The sequence below is a fragment of the Abrus precatorius genome, unplaced genomic scaffold (assembly GCF_003935025.1).
Source record: "Abrus precatorius isolate BTA unplaced genomic scaffold, Abrus_2018 Scaffold1, whole genome shotgun sequence".
Lineage (NCBI taxonomy): Eukaryota > Viridiplantae > Streptophyta > Magnoliopsida > Fabales > Fabaceae > Abrus > Abrus precatorius.
In genome coordinates, this window is record NW_020874291.1 from 233,338 (window position 1) to 253,428 (window position 20,091).

Genomic DNA, 20,091 nt, shown 5'->3' on the forward strand with positions numbered 1-20,091 from the left:
TTGGCCTTTCTACACGTATTATAGGAATCACTGGGATCAGCATGACTCTTGGTTTTCTTTCTGCAAAGAAAGCAAAATAATTTTTCAGAATGAATGTATTTTTTTTTTTATTGTTCCTTTATTGAGACCTTATTTAAGACCGAAAAGCTTGTCAGTGGAAATGCTTTGTTTACTTTGGCACAAATGGAAATCAACACAAAAATAAGCCTAGAAATATCATCACTCAATACTCAAAAGGTTCCTAATGTTACAAAAGAAATCCTAAGAAACCAATGAAACCCCAAATACAAAAGAAACCCTAAAAACAAAAGGAACCCTAAGAACCTAGCCTTCTCTTCTACGCGTCATGTCCTTTATCTTCTCAATCAGACTCTGGCATTGACCTAAGAACTCTGTGATTTTTGTTGGCGTGCTCAAAGGTTACACCATAGGTTGGGCATTTTTCAACTTTTCTGGGATTTCACTTATCGCCTCATTGGCTAATGTAGCCAACATAGAGAACTTAGTCATCCAGGGGATCATGTGAGAGTCTTTGTCTTGCAGGTCCTTATTCTTTTCATTGATGGTGGCACTGAGGGTCTCTACTACTTTGACCGCCTCATCTTTTTCTCTCTTGATGTTGTCTTTGCATTTCGCCTTAATCACCTTTACCTTTTGACATAAGTGATGAAATTGGGTATGTATTATCACCAACTGTTCCTCAACTGCTTGCTTTTCTCCTCTCACTTTGTAGAGGCGGACTTAATTCTCATCTCTTTGCTCTATCAGCTCACTTTTCTCTTCAGCTCTTAGGCCCAACTCAGCGTTGGCTGCTGCGAGACAACTCTGGATCTTGCATCAAAACTCTCTTTCATCACTTAACTCTAAATGGGCTTTTTTGCACTCCTTCTCATGTCCTTCTTCAGAGCTGAATTATCATGGTGATATTGGAGCAAAATTCTCTGCATCTTTTCAATATTATGTTCCAACTAGCCTACTTGCTTCTTTAATTTCTCCATCAAAGAAGTGAGTCACCTCGATCAAGGCATGTTCCAATGATTACCCTCTAATAGGATATGAAAACTGCCTTTGGAGGAGAATAGGATTGTAGTTGATGACTGCCCCTGTACCAATGAGAGGGACATTTGAGTATCCCTACAATAGTATATCAACTTTGTCTTCTGCTGCTAGGATGGCTGCCACCTTATCTTCCCGCTATCTAAACCACTGAGTATTCTTACATAGAACAAAGGCAAGCAACACCGAAGCCTATTACCTTTCCTTGTATGACAAGTATGCATAATAGTATAATGGTCAACTACCAATGTTGTAACAGGTGACTCCACGTGATTCTTATAGGCAAAAAACACACCCATGGCAAGTGTATCGACCAAAGCATCAACATATGGAAAAAGTATGATGCCATATATGGTGAAGGATAAAACATCTGCAAAGCTGCCCCACCTTCCTATCTTTTGCCAGGCCATATAAATGCTCTTCTAAGAATTGCCTCTTGAAATCCTAAGTCTGATGCATGTATAACATAGTCCAAGTTCACGGCGAAGTTGCATCTCAACTGGTGACATTCGTTTCACGGCAACCTTAGGGTGTGTAGTAGGAAGGGTTGGTGTTGTAGGTGTTGGTAACAGACTTGGAAGAGATGACGAGGATACATTCGAAATTGAGTTAGGCTACCTAGGTTGGTATTGGGCCGAAGTGGGATAACATGTCTTTGAGGTGTGGGTCACAGCAGATACCTTCGCCTCATAAAACTTTGCAAGGGCCACAGCCTGAATCAAAGACGATGGTGCCTGGACGAGGACTCCACATTTAATATCGATTTTAAGCCCACTAATAAAATTGTCTAAAAGGGTTGCATCTAGGAGGCCTTCCACACGATTAGCAAGAGTAGAGAACTGATGATAGTATTGGTGAATAGAGTCGATTTGAACTAACTTAAGCAAAGCTGCACGAAGTGAATCAAAAGGGAGAGGCCCAAAATGAGCTTCCATTGCCTGAGTGAGGGCTTGCCAATCTAGAAGGAGATTAGAATGTTGAAGCATTTGAAACCAAGGTCTAGCATCCCTCTCTATATGAATGGCCGCAATTAATAACCGTTGAGGCTCTGGAGCTTGATATAGGGCAAAAAAAAATTTCGCACAAAATAACCAATTCAATGGTTTAGTACCATCAAATTTAGGAAAGTTTAGTTTCATAGAACAAAGAGGAAGGGTATTACCCGTAACATTCAATGGAGAATTAGTACAAATAACTCACTCCAAATAACGAGAAATTGCATCCACCGATCGAGTAAGAATATCCATAGACGACTCCAAATGATCCATACGGTTGGGATCATTTGATTTCATGAAAGCGTCAATTTGATGCTCCAATTGAGAAATGTGATCTGAGCCTTGAGTAGCCTGCAACACCATAACGTCTTAAAGTTTGTGAATATTTGCTGCCAACTCTTTCAAACGGGTATTTTCAGCCATGAGAGGACAACAAAAGCACCAATTGATGTAATTCTTAGCAATATAATAGTAATAGGCATAAATGATGGAAAATACCTCTCAAAATATTAATAAAACCATAAATAGTAACAGAAAGTATAATATTGGTAACAGAAAGAGAAGGGAAAGAAAAGGGTGATTCAAGCTCATGACATGAGATTGACCATGTACAGAGAAGGAAATAGACAGAGGAGAATATTCAAGAAAAATATACCACACAACTTTTATTTTCTGTCATCATTATATATTCTCATTTTTTTCCTCTACATTAGTCTACACTTTCCACGTTTTGTGCTTCTCACGAGTGTTGCGTCTTAGCTTGTCAAATTCGGTTATCGCATCAATAGGATCGTGTGCCACATGTCCCTTCTCCGTATCATATTATGATGTGCTCCCTAATCCCGTATCATAGTTTTGGATCCAGTGCTAGCAACTTGGCTGTGGCCTGAATAGAGACAGAGTGCCCTAAGTGTCTATAGGGTGTTTTCCCCTCCAAGGGTAATTCTAGAATTTGCTCATATTCCTCTATGGTAGGTCCAAGCTAAAAGTCAAAGAAGGTAAAACAACAAAGTTCTAAGTCATAGTACTAAGTAAATGTGTGACTGCTTCTATCTGAACATCCACTTCTAGAAGTTTCAACAATCCCTAGTACTTCTTAAAAGCTAACTGTTGCTGCATGTCCATCTTTTGACTCAAACAATGAAGGCTAGCTAAGTCTAACTTTTTTTATCGAAGACTTATTTTCTTTTTTAATTCACTCATCTTCTTCTCATTGTTTCCTAACTTTGTGTTCATTTCCACTGGTCCTAAGTTCCACTAGACCAGGTAGTCTGACCGACCTGCACTTTGAAGAGTAAGAGAAGCCATTGTTAGTCATAGGAATAAGGAAAAGAAAACAAAATTTCATGAATTATTGGCACCTTAACTTAGCAAAGCTTCATTAAAGGGTTAATAATTCACAAAATTCTATTTTTTTTTTTTATGGAATGAATCTAGTGGGTCATAGGTTTTTAAAGAAAAGTTTTTTTTTCGAATGATTACTTAAAGACTAATCAAGCAAAGTTTTTTTTTTTAATTGAATGATTTCTTAAAGACCAATGATCCACTAAGGAAATGAGTTATTGAACCTTTAAAGATATTTTTTTTTTCAAATTATCAAACGTTCAAAGGTTCAATAAGTAAGTTATGCAAGATCATGCACACTACTGATAACTCTGTAATTAGACCCTCTTTTACAGCCCATATATTCATATTTGACCTTTATTTTTATTTGGGTTTTACACTAATTTATATATTACTTGTGCAGTTTGGTATAAAGAGGTCGCAAGTAGATTTTAGGGGCATTGTGGGGCCAAATTGATGAAGATTAGAGCTTTGCAGCAGTCAGCACACCCAGACCCTGTCAATAAGCACGATGGTGCTTCGAGCCCATGCACGGTCGTGCTTAAGACCTTGCATGGCCGTACTCATCTGCGAGAAGCCCAATTATGAAGAGTCTTTAGGGTTTTCAAACCCTATTAAAAGGGAGACCTCAGGCATCGTACAAGCACCATTTTTTAACTTAGATTTTGCTTTAGGATACATCTGATCTCTTCTCTCTTGCATGGGATCTTTAGCACACTCTTGGCGGGACTTAGAGCTTTGAACGATCGTACTTGAAGACCGGGAACACATCTCGCACTCTAGTTTGCTATTTCTTTTAATTATAGCTTTGTTTATGATTGTTTTAGTTCTTTTCTTTAGCACGAGTAACTAAGTCTATAGCTAGGGCTCTGGGAACTATTATTCATGAATTTATGGGGTTTTGACGTTTGAATCTAAATTTGATTTCCGTTTCATGATTAGGTTTTATCCTATTGCACTTCTCTCTTAATCATAATTAATTATATCGTTAGGCGACTGTATCTCGGTTAATTAATATATCTATAGGATAAAACATGACAAAGGATTAGGTTGACCAAACCAATCTTTCTCTTCTAATCGTTATTAAATTAACAAGTTCATAGGTTCCTTAAGCTTTCTTAAATTAATGTCTTGCATGACCATTGGGGATGTTAATTTAAAGAAAAGAATATTAATATTGTATGACCATTGGGTATTAATAGTATTCGTATGAATGATTGGTAACCACAAGGAAATCGAATTTAGAGTTAAACAGAAAAATAACATAAAGGATTGAATGAGAAAACTCATGCGCTAGATTCTTCTCCGATAAGTTTGACCAAGACATGCATTGTATTCATTGCTCTTAATTTTATAATTAATTTTATAAATTCTTGCTTTCATTAATTTTGTATATTTAAAACTTAAACAATTGAATTAGGAAATTCTTAGTAATTAAAATTCAATCCTTGTGGGACAATATTTTGAGAACTTAATTTAATAACCCTTTATTACTTCTCGATGGGTACACTTGCCCTCCGAACAAGTTGGCGCCGTTGCTGGAGATTGCTTTTTCAATATTAAGAAAATCTCAAATTTAATTGATTTGAGCAATTTGTGTTTTACTTTGCTTTATTTTTTTGGTTTATTGTTAAATTTTTTTATTTCATAATTTTTGTTTTTATTTTATTTTTAATTTTTTACTTTATTTCATAATTCCTTCTAGTGTATGCTCACTCGTTCTAAGTACTCTACAGCTTGTTTATTTGATCTGGAGATTGAAAGAACAGTCCGTAGACAAAGAAAGGAAGTAGGAGAGCAAAGAATGGCAGAGGGAAGAAGATCAATCCAAGATTATATGACACCTACTACTAGAGGCACCCCTAGAATCATTGCGGCCCCTAGTGTGGAGGCAAACAACTTTGAACTTAAACCAGCACTTATAACCATGATCCAGAACTCCATACAGTTTGAGGACATGTTGAACGAAGATCCCAATCTACATCTGACAAAGTTCCTTCGATTGACAAACACCATCAAGTACAATGGAGTCTCTAATGATGCTAGTCGACTCCGCCTTTTCCCCTTCTCAGTATCTGAAAAGGTGAATGCATAGTTTTCCTCACTCCCAACCAATTCTATCACAACTTGAGAGGATCTCACTCAATAATTCTTAGGAAAGTACTTTCCCCTATCAAGGTCCTCTAAGCTTATGACAGAGATATGTTGCTTCTAACAACATGAAGCAGAATCCTTATTCGAGACATGGGAGTGGTTTCGATAACTTTTGAGGAGATGTCCTCATTATGATTTCTCGACATGGAGACAGGTGCAAATCTTTTACAGTGGCCTATCAATCACCACCAGGGCTGCAATTGATGCCATAGCAGGAGGGTCCCTCATAAGAAAAGATTCATATGATGCATACAAGCTAATAGATGAGATGACATCTTCTAACTTTCAGTGGCACACTGCTGACTCTTATGACATCAAGAAGAAAGAGATCGCCCCGGTCTACCAAGCAGAGAGTAACAACCCACTAATGAACCAAATGGCAGCCCTTGCAAAGCAACTAGAAGCTTTAATGAAGGCTCAAGACTAACTTGTAAGAGCTTCTGTAAGTCCAGAATCTAAGCAAGATGAGGCAAATTTCATGGGTAATCATAGTTTGAGTTGGCAGAGTAATCCTCCTAACTCTTAGGAGAATGGCTTTGGAAGCTAAAATTCAAGTGTTTATTGCCCTTCCCATATACAAAATCAAGGAGCAAGACCAGAAGAGAAAGAAGCCTTTAGATCTCAGTCCAACTTTCAAGAACAAATGATGCAATATATGCATTACTCTGATAAGAGGATGACAGAGATGAATCTAAGTTGGACCAGCATATTGAGAGAACTGATCATAAGTTTGCAGAAGTCAAAGCTGAAATACAAGCCAACTCTTCTAAGATGAGTGCACAATTGGAGAAAATTACGAAGCTTCTAAGTCAAAGAGTGATGGGAACACTACCATCTTAACCTGAACCTAATCCAAGGGAGCAATGCAATGCCATCACCCTTAGAAGTGGAAAGAAATTACAAGAATCGCAAAACACATCCATGTTTACTGATGAGCACGCCACTGCTGAAATTGAAACATGACTGTGCTTATACAAGCACGCCCATGACAATGACCACAGCATGGTTGTGCATCACTATGACCAAGGTCGTGCTTCAAGCGAGGAGCCTGAAAAAGAAAAGAAGGAAGAGACTATTGTTCAACCAAGGTCTTATAAGCCTAAAATATCTTTTCTAGAGTGGCTACAAGGTCACCCTCCTTGTGATGAAGAGTTCCACAAGTTCTTAGACTTATTAGGCAAAGTGCACATCCATTTGCCTTTCATTGATGCTATCTCTAAAATGTCGAAATATGCTAAATTTTTAAAGGAGATTTTGACCAATAAGAGGAAGTTGAGAGCACATGAAACTGTGACACTCACCTAAGAGTGCTCAGCTATAGTTCTTAAAAAGCTTCCACTTAAGCTTAAGGACACAGGGAGTTTTACTATTCCTTTCATAATTGGAAAAACTCATATTGATAAGGCTTTATGTGATTTAGGAGCAAATATTAATCTTATGCCTTATTCTATTTTTAGGAAGCTTAGAATGCATAAACCTAAGTGGACCTTCATGTCACTTCAGCTGGCAGATAGGTCGATCACATACCCCAATGGCATAATGGAGAATGTGCTTATAAAAGTTAGGGAATTTATATTTCCTACTGACTTTGTGGTACTTGACATGGAGGATGATGATGATGTCCCTATCATACTAGGGAGATGTTCTTAGCCACTGCAAGGGCCATCATAGAGGTACAAGAAGGGAAGCTCACACTGAGGCTAGATGATGAGGAAGTTGTATTTCAAGTTTTCAATTCTTTCAAGTACCCTTCTAGCCAAGAGTCCTGTCACTTTGTGAGCATTGTGGATGTTGCTTCTCCTCCTCCAATTTATGTGAAGCATGGAACCATAAAAAGAAGGCAAAGGAGGAAGCAATATAAGAAGAAGAAAAGACAAAAGCTTAAACCATCCATTAATAAGCCTCCTAATTTAGAGCTTAAATTTTCTTCTCTTTATTTTAATCCTCATCTTATCAATAGTTTTTCTAATGTAATAGGTATTGGGGAGGCAAATCTGTTGGGGAGACAATTACATATCAAGGAAGTTACTCCTAAGACTCATGCCTTCTTCCCACCTTGATTTAACAGAAACGTCAGGCTCGTGACATTAAACAAGAGCTCCTATGAGGCAACCTGTGTCTTTTATTTTATTTAAATTTTATCTTTGTTTATTTTGATTTTGCTATTGTTATGTTATTTTTAGAATAAAGGATAAGCATATTGAAAGATTGCAAGAACTGAGTTGATTATTCTCGCACACACTTTTAAGCTCTGATCTAAAAGCACGTCCGTGCTCATCCCATACACGGTTATGCATTTAGTCGCAGTTGTGAGAGAAAACTTTACATCATAAGCATGGGTGTGCTTAAGATTTCAGCATGATCTTGCTCCCTCACTTGAAGCCGTCGCGCTAAGAATTATCAGGGAACCTCTTTCCTTTTATTCAATTGTCCTCCTTGCATGCTTTTAATTTGATTGCTTTCAAACGTTGAGAACAATGTTTTGCTTAAAATATGGAGGAGTAGTTCTTAATTATATCATAGTTATTGCATGTTCTTGAGTAAAGTATTTATGCTATTTTTTTTATGATAATTTAAAACTTTTTTCCTCATGAAACCCAATTTTTCCAAATAGAAGAGCATGTTGAGTAATTATTATTGACATTATACTTTCATTTGGAAACTAATAATTAACTAAGTTCCGTACTTTTATGCTCTACATTAAACTTTAACCTACAGATGTGAGTTTTGAGCCTTAAAGGGAATTTTTATCTTAATTTAATTAATTAATTGTATTTCTTTCCTCATTGTTTTGTGTGATTATCTCTTTAGGATTTGTGCTCTAAAACTTGACTTGGAACCGACTTAAGACTTCTCTTTTTAATTGCATCTTTTTAATGTGATTGAGGCATAATAAGATTTTTATTCTTAGCCTTCAGCATGTTTGAGATACAACTTTCTTGGTCCTTTACAATAAATTTATAAAATATTTTGATGACCTTGAGTTTATGAATGGAGCAATTGAGTTGTTGAACTGTTTGATAAATTCTCCTCTATATCTCTCATGTGCAAAAAGAAAAACAAATATAATAAGTATGAAAAATAGAAAAAAAAATAGGTTATATATGATTGAAAGGGGAGAGGAGTAAAGATATTGTTTATATATAAAAATATAAAAATTACTCCAAGAGCTTCATTTGTAAATTTAGGAGATGTTTGTAATCGTTATAATTTATTACCCCTTTGTATATTCCCCTCATTTCATTTATCTCATCTCAATTATTATAACTCCTTGGCCACACTATAACCTAAAAAAGACCTCATGATTTTTACTTACATTTAATTTGTTTAGTGGAGAGTCGATTTATAGTCAAACCTATGGTAATACACTTTTCTTTAGGATAACTGAGTGATATCTCACTTTGTCTCTTAGTGAGAGAGGAAAGTAGAGTACCTTAGTTTGATGTTTGAGTGAAAAGTATGAAAATATAAGATTCTAATTGAGAATCCTCTTGATTGCTTATGCACAGTGATATTACTCTGGTTGCTCTCTTTATTTCCTTTATCTCGGGTTCCTTGTGTGATATTATGTTTCAAGTTATTATGTTATTCTCTTAACCAGCACTTTGCTTGAGGACAAGCAAACAAATAAGTATGGGCGAGTTGATAAGTCTGTAATTAGGCCCTCTTTTACAACCCATATATTCATATTTGACCTTTATTTTTATTTGGCTTTTACACTAATTTATATATTACTTGTGCAATTTGGTATAAAGAGGTCGCAAGTAGATTTTGGGGGCATTATGGATGCAAATTAATGGAAGATTAGAGCTTCGCAGCAGTTAGCATGCCCAAACCCTTTCAACAAGCACAATGGTGCTTTGAGCCTATGCACGGTCATGCTTAAGGCAAGGCGATCCTGTATGATCTGCATTAAATTGATTCTACAATTTCACAAAGGAATATCTGTGAAGTATGGGAAAATTTTCTTCATTTTCTGTCTTGCTATATCTGTATTGCCATGAGAATACCCATGCTAGAGCAAAAACAAAAAAATATTTAAGGTCTGCTGGAATTCTTGAATTTTGCAAATACTTGCCTTTGAAACAAAAAAATTTAAAAAAATTATTTTGACTGGACGGATATGATTCTGCACCTATGTATTTCCAGGTGTAATAGAGAATTCAAAGTCATGTAGCTCTAAAAAAAATGGTAGAATTATTTTATTAATTTATAAGATTTTAAAAGAACTTGTTTTAAAATTTACCATATTTTCTTAGAAAAATAAAACAAAAATTGTTTAGATTTTTTGGGAGACAAGATAGCTCAGCTATACATGTTACCCCATGACGAACAATAAGAAAGGTGAAGGAAGATCACATATTTATATTGTAAGTCATTGTAAAAGTATAATAATTAAGACCAAATATTTAATTTATGAAAAAGTATATATAATTTAATTAAAAAATTTTAATATTAAAAAAATTTAAGATACCGTAAGCTATACATAAATATCTCATGACTAATTTGTTGACTAAAGGCAATGTAAATCGCAAATCTATGTCGCAGAACATTTTGTTAAAATTTAGTAAAAATATATTTTTAAGGTTGGAAACTTAATTTAAAACTTTTTAAATATGAAATTAATTTTATTTAATAAAAAAATTTAAAGAAAAATTTAATATATTTAAATTGATTAGTAAAGATAGACGTTTATTTGAGGAGAATTAAAATATATTTTTAACAAGTTTGTATTGCCTGAAACCAAGGTAACGTTGGAATATAAAGGTCTCAACAATTTAAAATATACAAAGATAAAGATGTTATACGATGACGTTACAAATCGCTAAATTAGATTAGTTAATAAATTAACTTTTTAATTATTTATTGATTAAGGGTAAAAAAATTTTAAAAGAATATGCTTAGATTAATTAATTCATAAATTACTGTATTAGCGAGATTATTATTATCGTTAACCTAATTAATAAATTGATCATTTACTTACTAAAATAAAATATTTGAAAGGATATAGTTTAGAAAGGTAAAATAATTAGTAAAATATTATTTAACTTAACGAATTTATATTGCAAGAAGTTAAAGGCACCGCAGGTACACGTTCATTTCAATGATTTATAATATATAAAGGTAGAGATGCTACACATTAACATTATAGATCATTGCATTAATTAAATAAATCAATTTTCATTTCATAAAAATATGACATATTTTGATTAATGAATAAAATGAGATAAATAAAAAAGTATATACTTCAATTGATTGACAAATTATATAATTAAACAGAAATGCACATTGTTTTATTTTTAGAATAAATTTTGTATTATTTGATAATATGAATGAAGAAGATTTTTAGACATATATAAAATTAAATAAATTAATTTTAGAAGTCAGATTTTTTTAAAGTATATTAACAGTGTATACGACATAAGATAACATAAGTATACATATGTCTTGACAATCGATAACACATAAAGGTAAAGTAGTTACACAATAGGTTATTAACTGCTGCATTAATAAAGTAGTTTTAATTTAATAAAAATAATAATATTTAAATGGAGAAATATGTTAGATTAATTAATAAAATAATTACCTAGTTAATTAGAGTTAAAATATGATAAATTTATATTGTAAAAGATCAATGGTAACATGGGTACACACAGGTCTTACTAATTTATAATGCATGACGACAAAGGAGCTATACGTCATGTTATAAGTTAATGCAAACACTTTATTTATTTGTGATGTAATTTTTAAATAAATGTAATTTACCAATCATCAAATAAAGAATTGATATAGAAATTTACATTATGTTCACTTTGTATATACGTAAAACAATGGCAACAATAAGAACATTAATAGATAAATAAGAGGTGCATGATCAAACAAATATAGAAATAATAAAAATATTAGACAAAAAATTTTTTTTAACATTATTCCTCTTTATCTGATTTAGTTAATTTTTACTTACTATTTGTGAATCATAAAAGTGACAAATCAACAACAGATGAAAGAAAGAAAGAAAAGAAAGAGAGAAAAAATAAATAAATAAAAGGTAAAAAAATATCGTATATGCATATATGAATGATAAAAGTTTTATATAACAGTGCTACGACAATGTGTGCATATATATATATAGATGGCAAATATTCATATATCTAGATTGCAATCAATATATAAGATTATGACAATTATGAGATGCATCATCACAGCGCCTAGTGTAAAGCTATCTTACAGTTTTTATATTATTATAAAAACAAAATAATGCCTAAATGAAAAGCAAAGCACGGCAGAAAGTTCCAGTTCTTTGCAAAGCTATCCAGCATGTTGTTTTATATTATTATAAAAAGACAAAACTACATTGCATAAATGAAAAGGAAAGTACTGCAGAAGGTACCCGGACTTTTTCACAAACCGATTTGGAGGATATAGAGATGAAGAAATATATGATAGGGGAGAAGATGAGAAATAAAATTGGGAAAAAGACCCTTCCTTCTTTCTCTTTTTTGTTCTGTAAGAATTTTTCTCTCTTGCCGATCACAAATCCGTTCCTCCCTCTTCCTTCTCCGATCTCCCCCTAGAGCAATTCTCCATTTAAGAAGAAATTCATTGCTAATCTCCTTAGTGTTCTTTTGTCATTATTAGTAGCATTCAATGGGTACTCTTGGTTTTTCAGATAACTCTTAATGTCATGGTACCATAGTTTACCATCGGATTCCCCTTCGATCATCTGACAGTAAGCTAGCCGATCATGTTGTCGCATTTTTATAAGTGGCATATCCACATTTTGACTTATTACAAATATTGACGACAAAGTGGCTAAAGCATCAGTCAGTTGATTATCCTCATGAGGAATATGTTGGAAGGTAATCTCATCAAAATACTCTATCAATTCTTTGACGTAGGCTTGGTAAGGAATCAACTTTGCATCCCGAGTCTCCCATTCCTCTTTCAACTGATGGATGACCAAGGCTGAGTCACCATACACTTTGAGAACTTTGATTTTTGACTCCACAGCTGCTTGAATTCCCATAGTGCAGGTCTTATATTCAGCTATATTATTTGTACAATCAAATGATAATCTACCTATGATTGGGATATATCACTTCTCTAGAGAAATCAATATAGCTCCAATCCCGTGTCCAAGCGCATTAGAAGCAGCATCAAACATCATGACTCATTCTTCTTTTCTTGAAGATTCCTTCTCTTCAAACAACGCCATTAAACTTTCATCTAGAAATTCACATTGCATTGATTGGTAATCATTTATTGGTTGTTGAGCTAGAAAACCAGCAAGCGCATTGCCTTTGGTTGCCTTCTGGGTAACATACACAATATCATATTCTGATAAGAGAATTTGCCATCAAGCAATCCTTCCAGTAAGGACTGGTTTTTCAAAGATGTACTTGATTCGATCTATTTTCAACACCAACCAAGTCATGTGACTCAACATATATTGCCTTAGTCTATGAGTGGCCCAAGCCAAGGCATAATAGGTATGCTCCAGCAATGAGTATCTTCCTTCATAATCAATGAATTTCAATGGTAGTCGATGCTCAACTATGCCAGTGTCAAGACCTGGCATATCTTGATATGACCATGCAAAAACATCATTAAAATTATGCAAAAGTTTAATCAACTTGTTGCGTTCTTGCTCCTTCATGAGGATACCAATCTTGACCTCTTTCTTATCTTCTTCGGTCCCCATATTAATTATCTCAGTTGGCTCTTCATGAGGTTGGATGTCTTTCGCTTCTTGTTTGACTAATCTTAACATTTTCGAGGATAATTCAAAACCATTGTCATCATCTTCGTCAGTTTGATTAATTGGGCAATCAAAGTTATTTGATAAAATACTAGCATTGTTACTTTCAAGCATGTCACTTTTAAATTTGCAAAATTTAGGAGTTGAGACAAAAGGAGAGAAAATAAACAACAAGACTCAAACAAGAAAGGAAGACTAGAAAGATTACTAAAAGTTCAAGGTGCATTTCATTCATAACATACTAAAAGGAAATATATGTCCCAGTTTACAAAACATATTTGTGAATATAAATTACAATAAAGAAGCCATTTGTCAGTCTTTTCAAAAAAAAATCTTAAAGCATTAGACAGAGCAATAGGATTAGCTTCATATAATTACTTTGAATAAGCATTAAAGACCACGAGGAAGCTTGATGATTTTTCAATTGCCGGTTCTAGTGTTTGGCGGACAAATGCGGAATAGGTTGACAACCTCTTCTTCATGTCACAACCCCTTTTATAAGGAACTGAAAACATTGTTTCTTCATCACATACTTATTTAGGATAAATAAATAATAGAGAACATAAGTATGAAATTCTTTTCTCATTCAAAATAAAACAAAGTTTCTTACAACAAATATCCAACAAAACAACATAATATTACATTTAGTTCATAATATTCAAAATACCCAAAATTATACTACATAGCTCCCTCTACATGAGGTCTCAAAATATAAGGAAAAAGGACTTTAATGCATAATTGCTCTACTCCATCTTCTAACATTTCTCCACTGGCCCCTCAGCCTGTGAAGTATATGTAACACCTGCTACATCTGCTCACATACCATCGTACGATCATCGCAGAACACACGCATACAACGACATAAAAAGAAATGCAAGGGTGAGCTAACAAAAAATAGAATAAAATCGTATATATAACAAAACATTACTCACAGCAACAGCCCCATGCATTACCAGCCCATCTAATGCACAACATGAAAACGGTTTTCAACTGGTTTCACAGCCTAAATCCAGAAGGAACCGAGCTGGTCCGGGAGCAACCCATTTCGGTATCTGGATCCAGACAGCACAGCAGCTCAACATGAACTTACCGTTTCACATCTACCCACCTAAACATGTAACTCGGCTCTATAATAATGCAAAACATATATCTCAGCATGATGCACACTGCTAAAATTATTTTAACAGCTTAGCTAAGGTAAGTTTATAATAGATCAGCCAAAATCTCAGCATTTTAAATCAATTAACAGCAGTTACAGCTTAGAAAATAGCTTTTATTCAATAGATCTAACAAAATCATATCAAAACATCTTGAAATAGTATATTAAACTGTTCAAAACGTAGTTCATAGGTTAAAATAAGCTACCCTTACCTCAGAATGATGATTCACACCAGATCTACCGAATATTACTTGTTTTAATGCAAGATTCACCAAAGATTCGGCTTTAGAACGGAGTTTCTCCTAAGATATCATCAACTATCTATAAGAAAGAGAAGAAGAAGATAAACGAACGGTAAATCTAACTTTAAACTTAAAGAAACTTATTTCAAATCCCTTAGAACGGATCCAAAATCACAGATCTGGAGAGAAATCTAAGTTTATGAGGGTTTAATATGAGAGAAAATGGTAGTATATGGCTTTGGAACCTTTGAGAACCTTGTATATGACTAAAGAAATGAAAATTTCGTGTGAAGCCCCCTTTTTATAGAAAATTTTTTGAAATTTACTGTTCACCGCCAGAATTACTGTTCATCGCCGGAAACACTGTTCAAGATACTATTCACGCCAGAAATACTGTGCACGCATACTATACACGCACTGTACGCGTATGTGACGTCAGCGGTCACTGTACATATGCAGTTTTTACTGTTCATGAGACTGTTTATCGGTACTGTTCACTTTTTTTTTTAATAAAAAAATTTCAAACTCCATCTAAATCTATTCCAATATCAAATAATCCTTCAATTAACATTTAATAATTATTAAATATTATAGATTACTCAATAATAAATCACAAGCCTGACACTTAAGGTTCCTCTTCATCAGCAGCAGCCACTGAATCTTGAAATTCAAACCCAATACTGTAGAAGCTTTTTAGAAGATCACAGGTAAGGACCCCTTTACTGTTTGGCTCTCTACCTTCCAACCTAGCTAGTCTTCTTTCTTTCTTCTCCTCCATAACTCTTTTCTTATCAACTTTAGTGGGTGTGTACCCTAGCCCAAACCTATCCTTGTTCTCATGGAGCTGTGGCCATTTTGCTAGTTTTGACATGATTCGCCCTAACCCATATCTGTACTGACAACCTCCATCAAGCATGACTTTAGCAGTCATTAAAGATGTATTAGATAACTCAGGCTTCATGATTGGAGCTCCTTCCCCAACATAAGTAGCGTTTGCAATCTCTAAAACCTGAAAAGCAGTCTCTAGAGCTTCCTCAGCAACTTCGATATAAGGAGTGGACAAAGGCTTGCTCACCAACATATCATCTTCACCAAGGACAATTACTTGCTTATTGCCAACAATAAATTTTAACTTTTGGTACAATGTAGATAGTTATTTGAAGCAATATTACTGACAATGCCCCCAAACTTCTCAATAGTTATGTCATGATTGACATATGCTTCATTTAGCACCCTTATTAATATCTTCCTGTGTGACTCAAAATTCAACAGCAGGGATAGAAGAGATATCTTAGCTGGAGTGCAGTTTAATTGCTCCATAACTTGATATTCACTTTGCTTAATAAACTTCAAAAATTCATAAGCTTCTTTGTCAGATACCGCCTTTTTTGTTTCAAGTATTTTCCCTTTATCCACATCTTTAGAGTCTCCCAATTTGGCCTTCCCCTTTGAAGATCTCTCCATTTCTCTTGTCCGCTCTTTTCTCAACTCTTCAGGGGTATATATACTACTACTTTGGGTCATCCCTCCAACACCAGCTATATTTGAGACGGCAGGGGTATTAGAGCTGACACCTTCTGTCTGGTCTCCTTTCTGATTATCAACAAACACTCTTGCATCATACCTCCAGGGCACTGCTTTGTTATCCTTGTAAGGAAACGGAGCCGATATTTGTATAGTGACGGGTTTTGTTCCATTAAGGGTTGGAGTATTCACATTTTTGGTATAATGAATGACTAAGGGTTTTGGGAAGGCCGGAGGTTGTCTATCAACAGTAAAAACTTCATTTTTTTTTAGGACACCCAATTTGAACCAAATGTTTGTCCATCAGGGTTTACAGGGCACGCTTGAATTCCTGACAATTCTCAATGGAGTGGTTTGCATCAGGCTGCATATCACACATACTTCCTTCATAAAAAAACCCTCAATCATATTAGCCTTGCACAATTCAGCGAAGATAACTTTTAGAGGAGTTGTAACCTCTTTAATTTTTCCATTTAAAATGTGGGCAGACTCTTCTTTGATGACATTTACTGATGATCCTCCATGTCCGGGCAGAGGATTATTCCCAATGTTAGGAGTATTCTCCTTGAAATTTAACCATTTGGCATTGATTAAGTCTTGCACTTTGAACTTTAGTGTCCGATAATTTTCTATCGAATGACCAATGGCACCAGCATGATACTTACACTTGGCATTTGAATCATATCCTCTTGGATAGGGTGGCTCTATAGGTTTCATTGGACGTGGTACAACTAGTGAGCTTTAGAATAGGCGAGGTAATAACTCTGTGTAAGACATGGGGATTAGGTCAAACTGAACCTACTTTCTCTCTTGATTATTTTGGAGTCTTATGTAACGCCTTATATTTCTTTCCTCAATATATGATAAATTTTCATAAAAATTTAAATAGTAAAATAAATTTTTCTTCAAAATCTCTCTAATGAGAAAGAAACACTTAAATGATATAAGTTTCATTAAGTAAAATTTCATTAATTCATAAGTACTTTAGAAAAACAAAGATTCTAAAGTTTTTATCAGCAACAAACAGAAATAGTAGTTTTACAACTGTTTCAAAAGAATGCTATAGAACTGAAAATATTCATTACATAACTCAAAATAACTAAGTCCTATAGCAGTTCTCATCCATCCATGCACTGTGAGCCTGGTACTATTCATCTTGGTTTCCTGAAAAATGTTGTGTAAGGGTAAGTCTCTACCCTACCACTCATACATAACACATATTCATCACACACATCTTATCACGATTAAAGAAAACATCATAGCATTACATATCACAGTGTCATATATATCATATTCTCATCTCAACACAGATTATATTCCATAGATTCACAATTTCTTTTACTTTCATCTGCTCTTACCGCGCCCAGTGGCCACAGTTATCCGATGCCTCTATCCCGAGGTCTTACACATCCATGTAAATAGTCGCCGAATGGCCCAATGCAATACAGATACAACGCATGCAATAGACGGCCCCTTAGCAAAGGTAATGGTCAGGAGTCAACGAGTGTGTGGCCATGTGCTGCATTCGAACACAATATTCCGTGCACAATCCCGAATGTCACTCACCACCCTGCATTTCCCTAAGATATCCCATATCATCTCCATCTTCCACTCCCCAGTGTATCTCTGTAACTATTTACATCATATCTTTTTCCATCTCATACTCTTTCGAGTATATTCACATGTTCACATATGTCATTTCTCATGTTCACACATATTTTTCATCATATTTCCACATACTTTTCATCATATACATCAAACCATGGCATATTAACAATACACATCATTTTTACATGAAACACAATATATTCAAACATGAAACATCCATCTCTTTGTACATTTCATATCACAAAATCATATAATCATATCAATCATCCTCAATATACCTTATCATGCCTTATTTGGACATAACATCACATTTTCACCATGTATTCATCATAAATCACATAAACAGCCAATTATTCTCACTTTTCACCGATTCTTTTTCATAAAACAAGGATTATTTCACATATAATCACATACATGACAAGATCTATGAGAATACAAGTAATAAACATAACAAAATGATAAAGTAGAGCCCCCCTTACCTCAAAGCAGTGACATATGGGTAAGGCATTTGAGGGGTAGGGAATACAGGTTGAAAATGGGGTGGTGTCTGGTAAGGTCTAATGAAAGGATTTTCTCTCAGGCGAAAAGTTACAGTATTAGTCTCTCCTTCTTTCTTTTTGCACATTCCAAATTGGGGTTTCTTTGTGTTAGCCACTCCAACGAAATTGTTGGGAATCTTTCCTGTTCTCATACCACTTTCTACCCTCTCCCCTATAATCACAATGTCTAAAAAGTTCAATGATACACTTTCAATCATCCTATCATAGAAAGGTGATTGGAGAGTATCAATGAACATAGCTACCATTTCTTTCTCTAATAGGGGAGGTTCTACTTGAGCTACAAGTTCTCGCCACCTCTGCGCATACTCTTTGAATAACTCATTTTCCTTTTTAGTCATGTTCTGCAATTGTAGCCTATCAGGAGCCATATCAATATTATATTTATACTGTTTCAAGAGAGCATCAGCTAAATCCTTCCAATAACGAATACAACCACGCTCCAAATACATATATCAACTCAGGGCTGCCCCAACTAAACTATCTTGGAAGAAGTGAATCAACAATTTGTCTTCATGAGCATGTGATGCCATCTTTCTACGATACATTATTAGGTGACTTTTTGGACAACTGGTTCTTTATACTTATCAAATTTAGGCGTCTTGAACTTTGGAGGGATAGTGACGTCCGGGACTAGGCACAAATCTGCAGCTTCTTCTATACCATAATTACCTCCTTCAATGGCTCTCAACCTCTCTTCCAATATCTGTAGCTTTTCTTGATATTGGAGATTTTCCTCAGGATGGAATAGTGATGTTGGTGGATTTCTCCCAATACTAAGGTTGGTGATTTGTGGTTGTTGATGAATCAGCGGGTTTGTTGTAGGTATTGCGTCTGGTACATGGGTTTCATGACGATTAGCATTTTGAGGATAAGTATATGGTGGGATGAATGTTTACGTTGGTTGGATTTGTAGTTCTGAAGGTTGCGTAGGATTGGTTTGATTTGACGGTTGGCTTGTGTTTAGTGGGTTCTCAGCTATTAGTAGAGTATAATTGGAGGGAAGACCATATGGAGAAAATTGTCCCTCTTGATGATTACCAGATTATTATAAGGGTCTTTCTACGTGTAGGGTCAAAGGCACCATTGTTTTCTGTGCGAGAAAGCCTGGAGATGGTCCTTGTGTAGGAGTAAAACCAGGTGGGCAGATAGGAGTAGGTTGTTGGGCAAGAGGGGTATACCATGATTCAGTTTCTTGGGAGGTACCTGGGGCCTTAAATGGTAGCTTAATCTCTTGAACCCTTTCATTAACCCACTGACGGTAACTTACTTTGCTGCACAACTCCTCACACCTAACTCTTTTCCTTTTCAAATAACCTCTGCCCATGCACTCTTTACTTTTTGGATTATCTCAGTGAAATTTCTTTCTTCGTAATAGAAAACAAAAGGAGTCAGCAATTCCTTGGCAGGTGGTCCTATCATAGGATAGCCAAGCTGACGTTGCCCCATAACTGGATTATAATTGATGCACCCTCGAGTACCCATAAAAGGGACATTTGGGTAACTCCCATAATGATAAACTATGGTCGTCAAATGCTGCCATGGAGTGTGCCACCTAATGTGTCCTTCATTCAAGCTAGCCAGGTGGTTGGCCTATTCTTGACTACTCTTCGTCCCAGTCTAAAACCTCAACAAATCAGTGATCAAGCATTTGATCTCATTTGGTCTTTTGAAGATATAGGTTGTGAGCCAT

General features: G+C 35.0%; 1 protein-coding gene and 1 non-coding gene across 2 annotated transcripts; both read right to left on the reverse strand.

Moving 5' to 3' along the window:
- Positions 1-5,580: 5,580 nt before the first annotated feature.
- On the reverse strand, positions 5,581-5,687 carry LOC113861805. The gene has a single exon (XR_003504344.1). It is a non-coding gene; the product is annotated as a small nucleolar RNA R71 (small nucleolar RNA).
- A 6,433-nt stretch (positions 5,688-12,120) lies between these two features.
- Positions 12,121-12,576, reverse strand: LOC113857384. The gene has a single exon (XM_027489206.1). It carries the CDS (start codon positions 12,574-12,576, stop codon positions 12,121-12,123), a length of 456 nt encoding a protein of 151 aa, XP_027345007.1.
- Positions 12,577-20,091: the final 7,515 nt, after the last annotated feature.

What these genes read in the sequence shown, in the direction of transcription:
- LOC113857384 (XM_027489206.1), bottom strand. Translation starts at nt 12,576, where the DNA reads ATGGGAATTCAAGCAGCTGTGGAGTCAAAAATCAAAGTTCTCAAAGTG.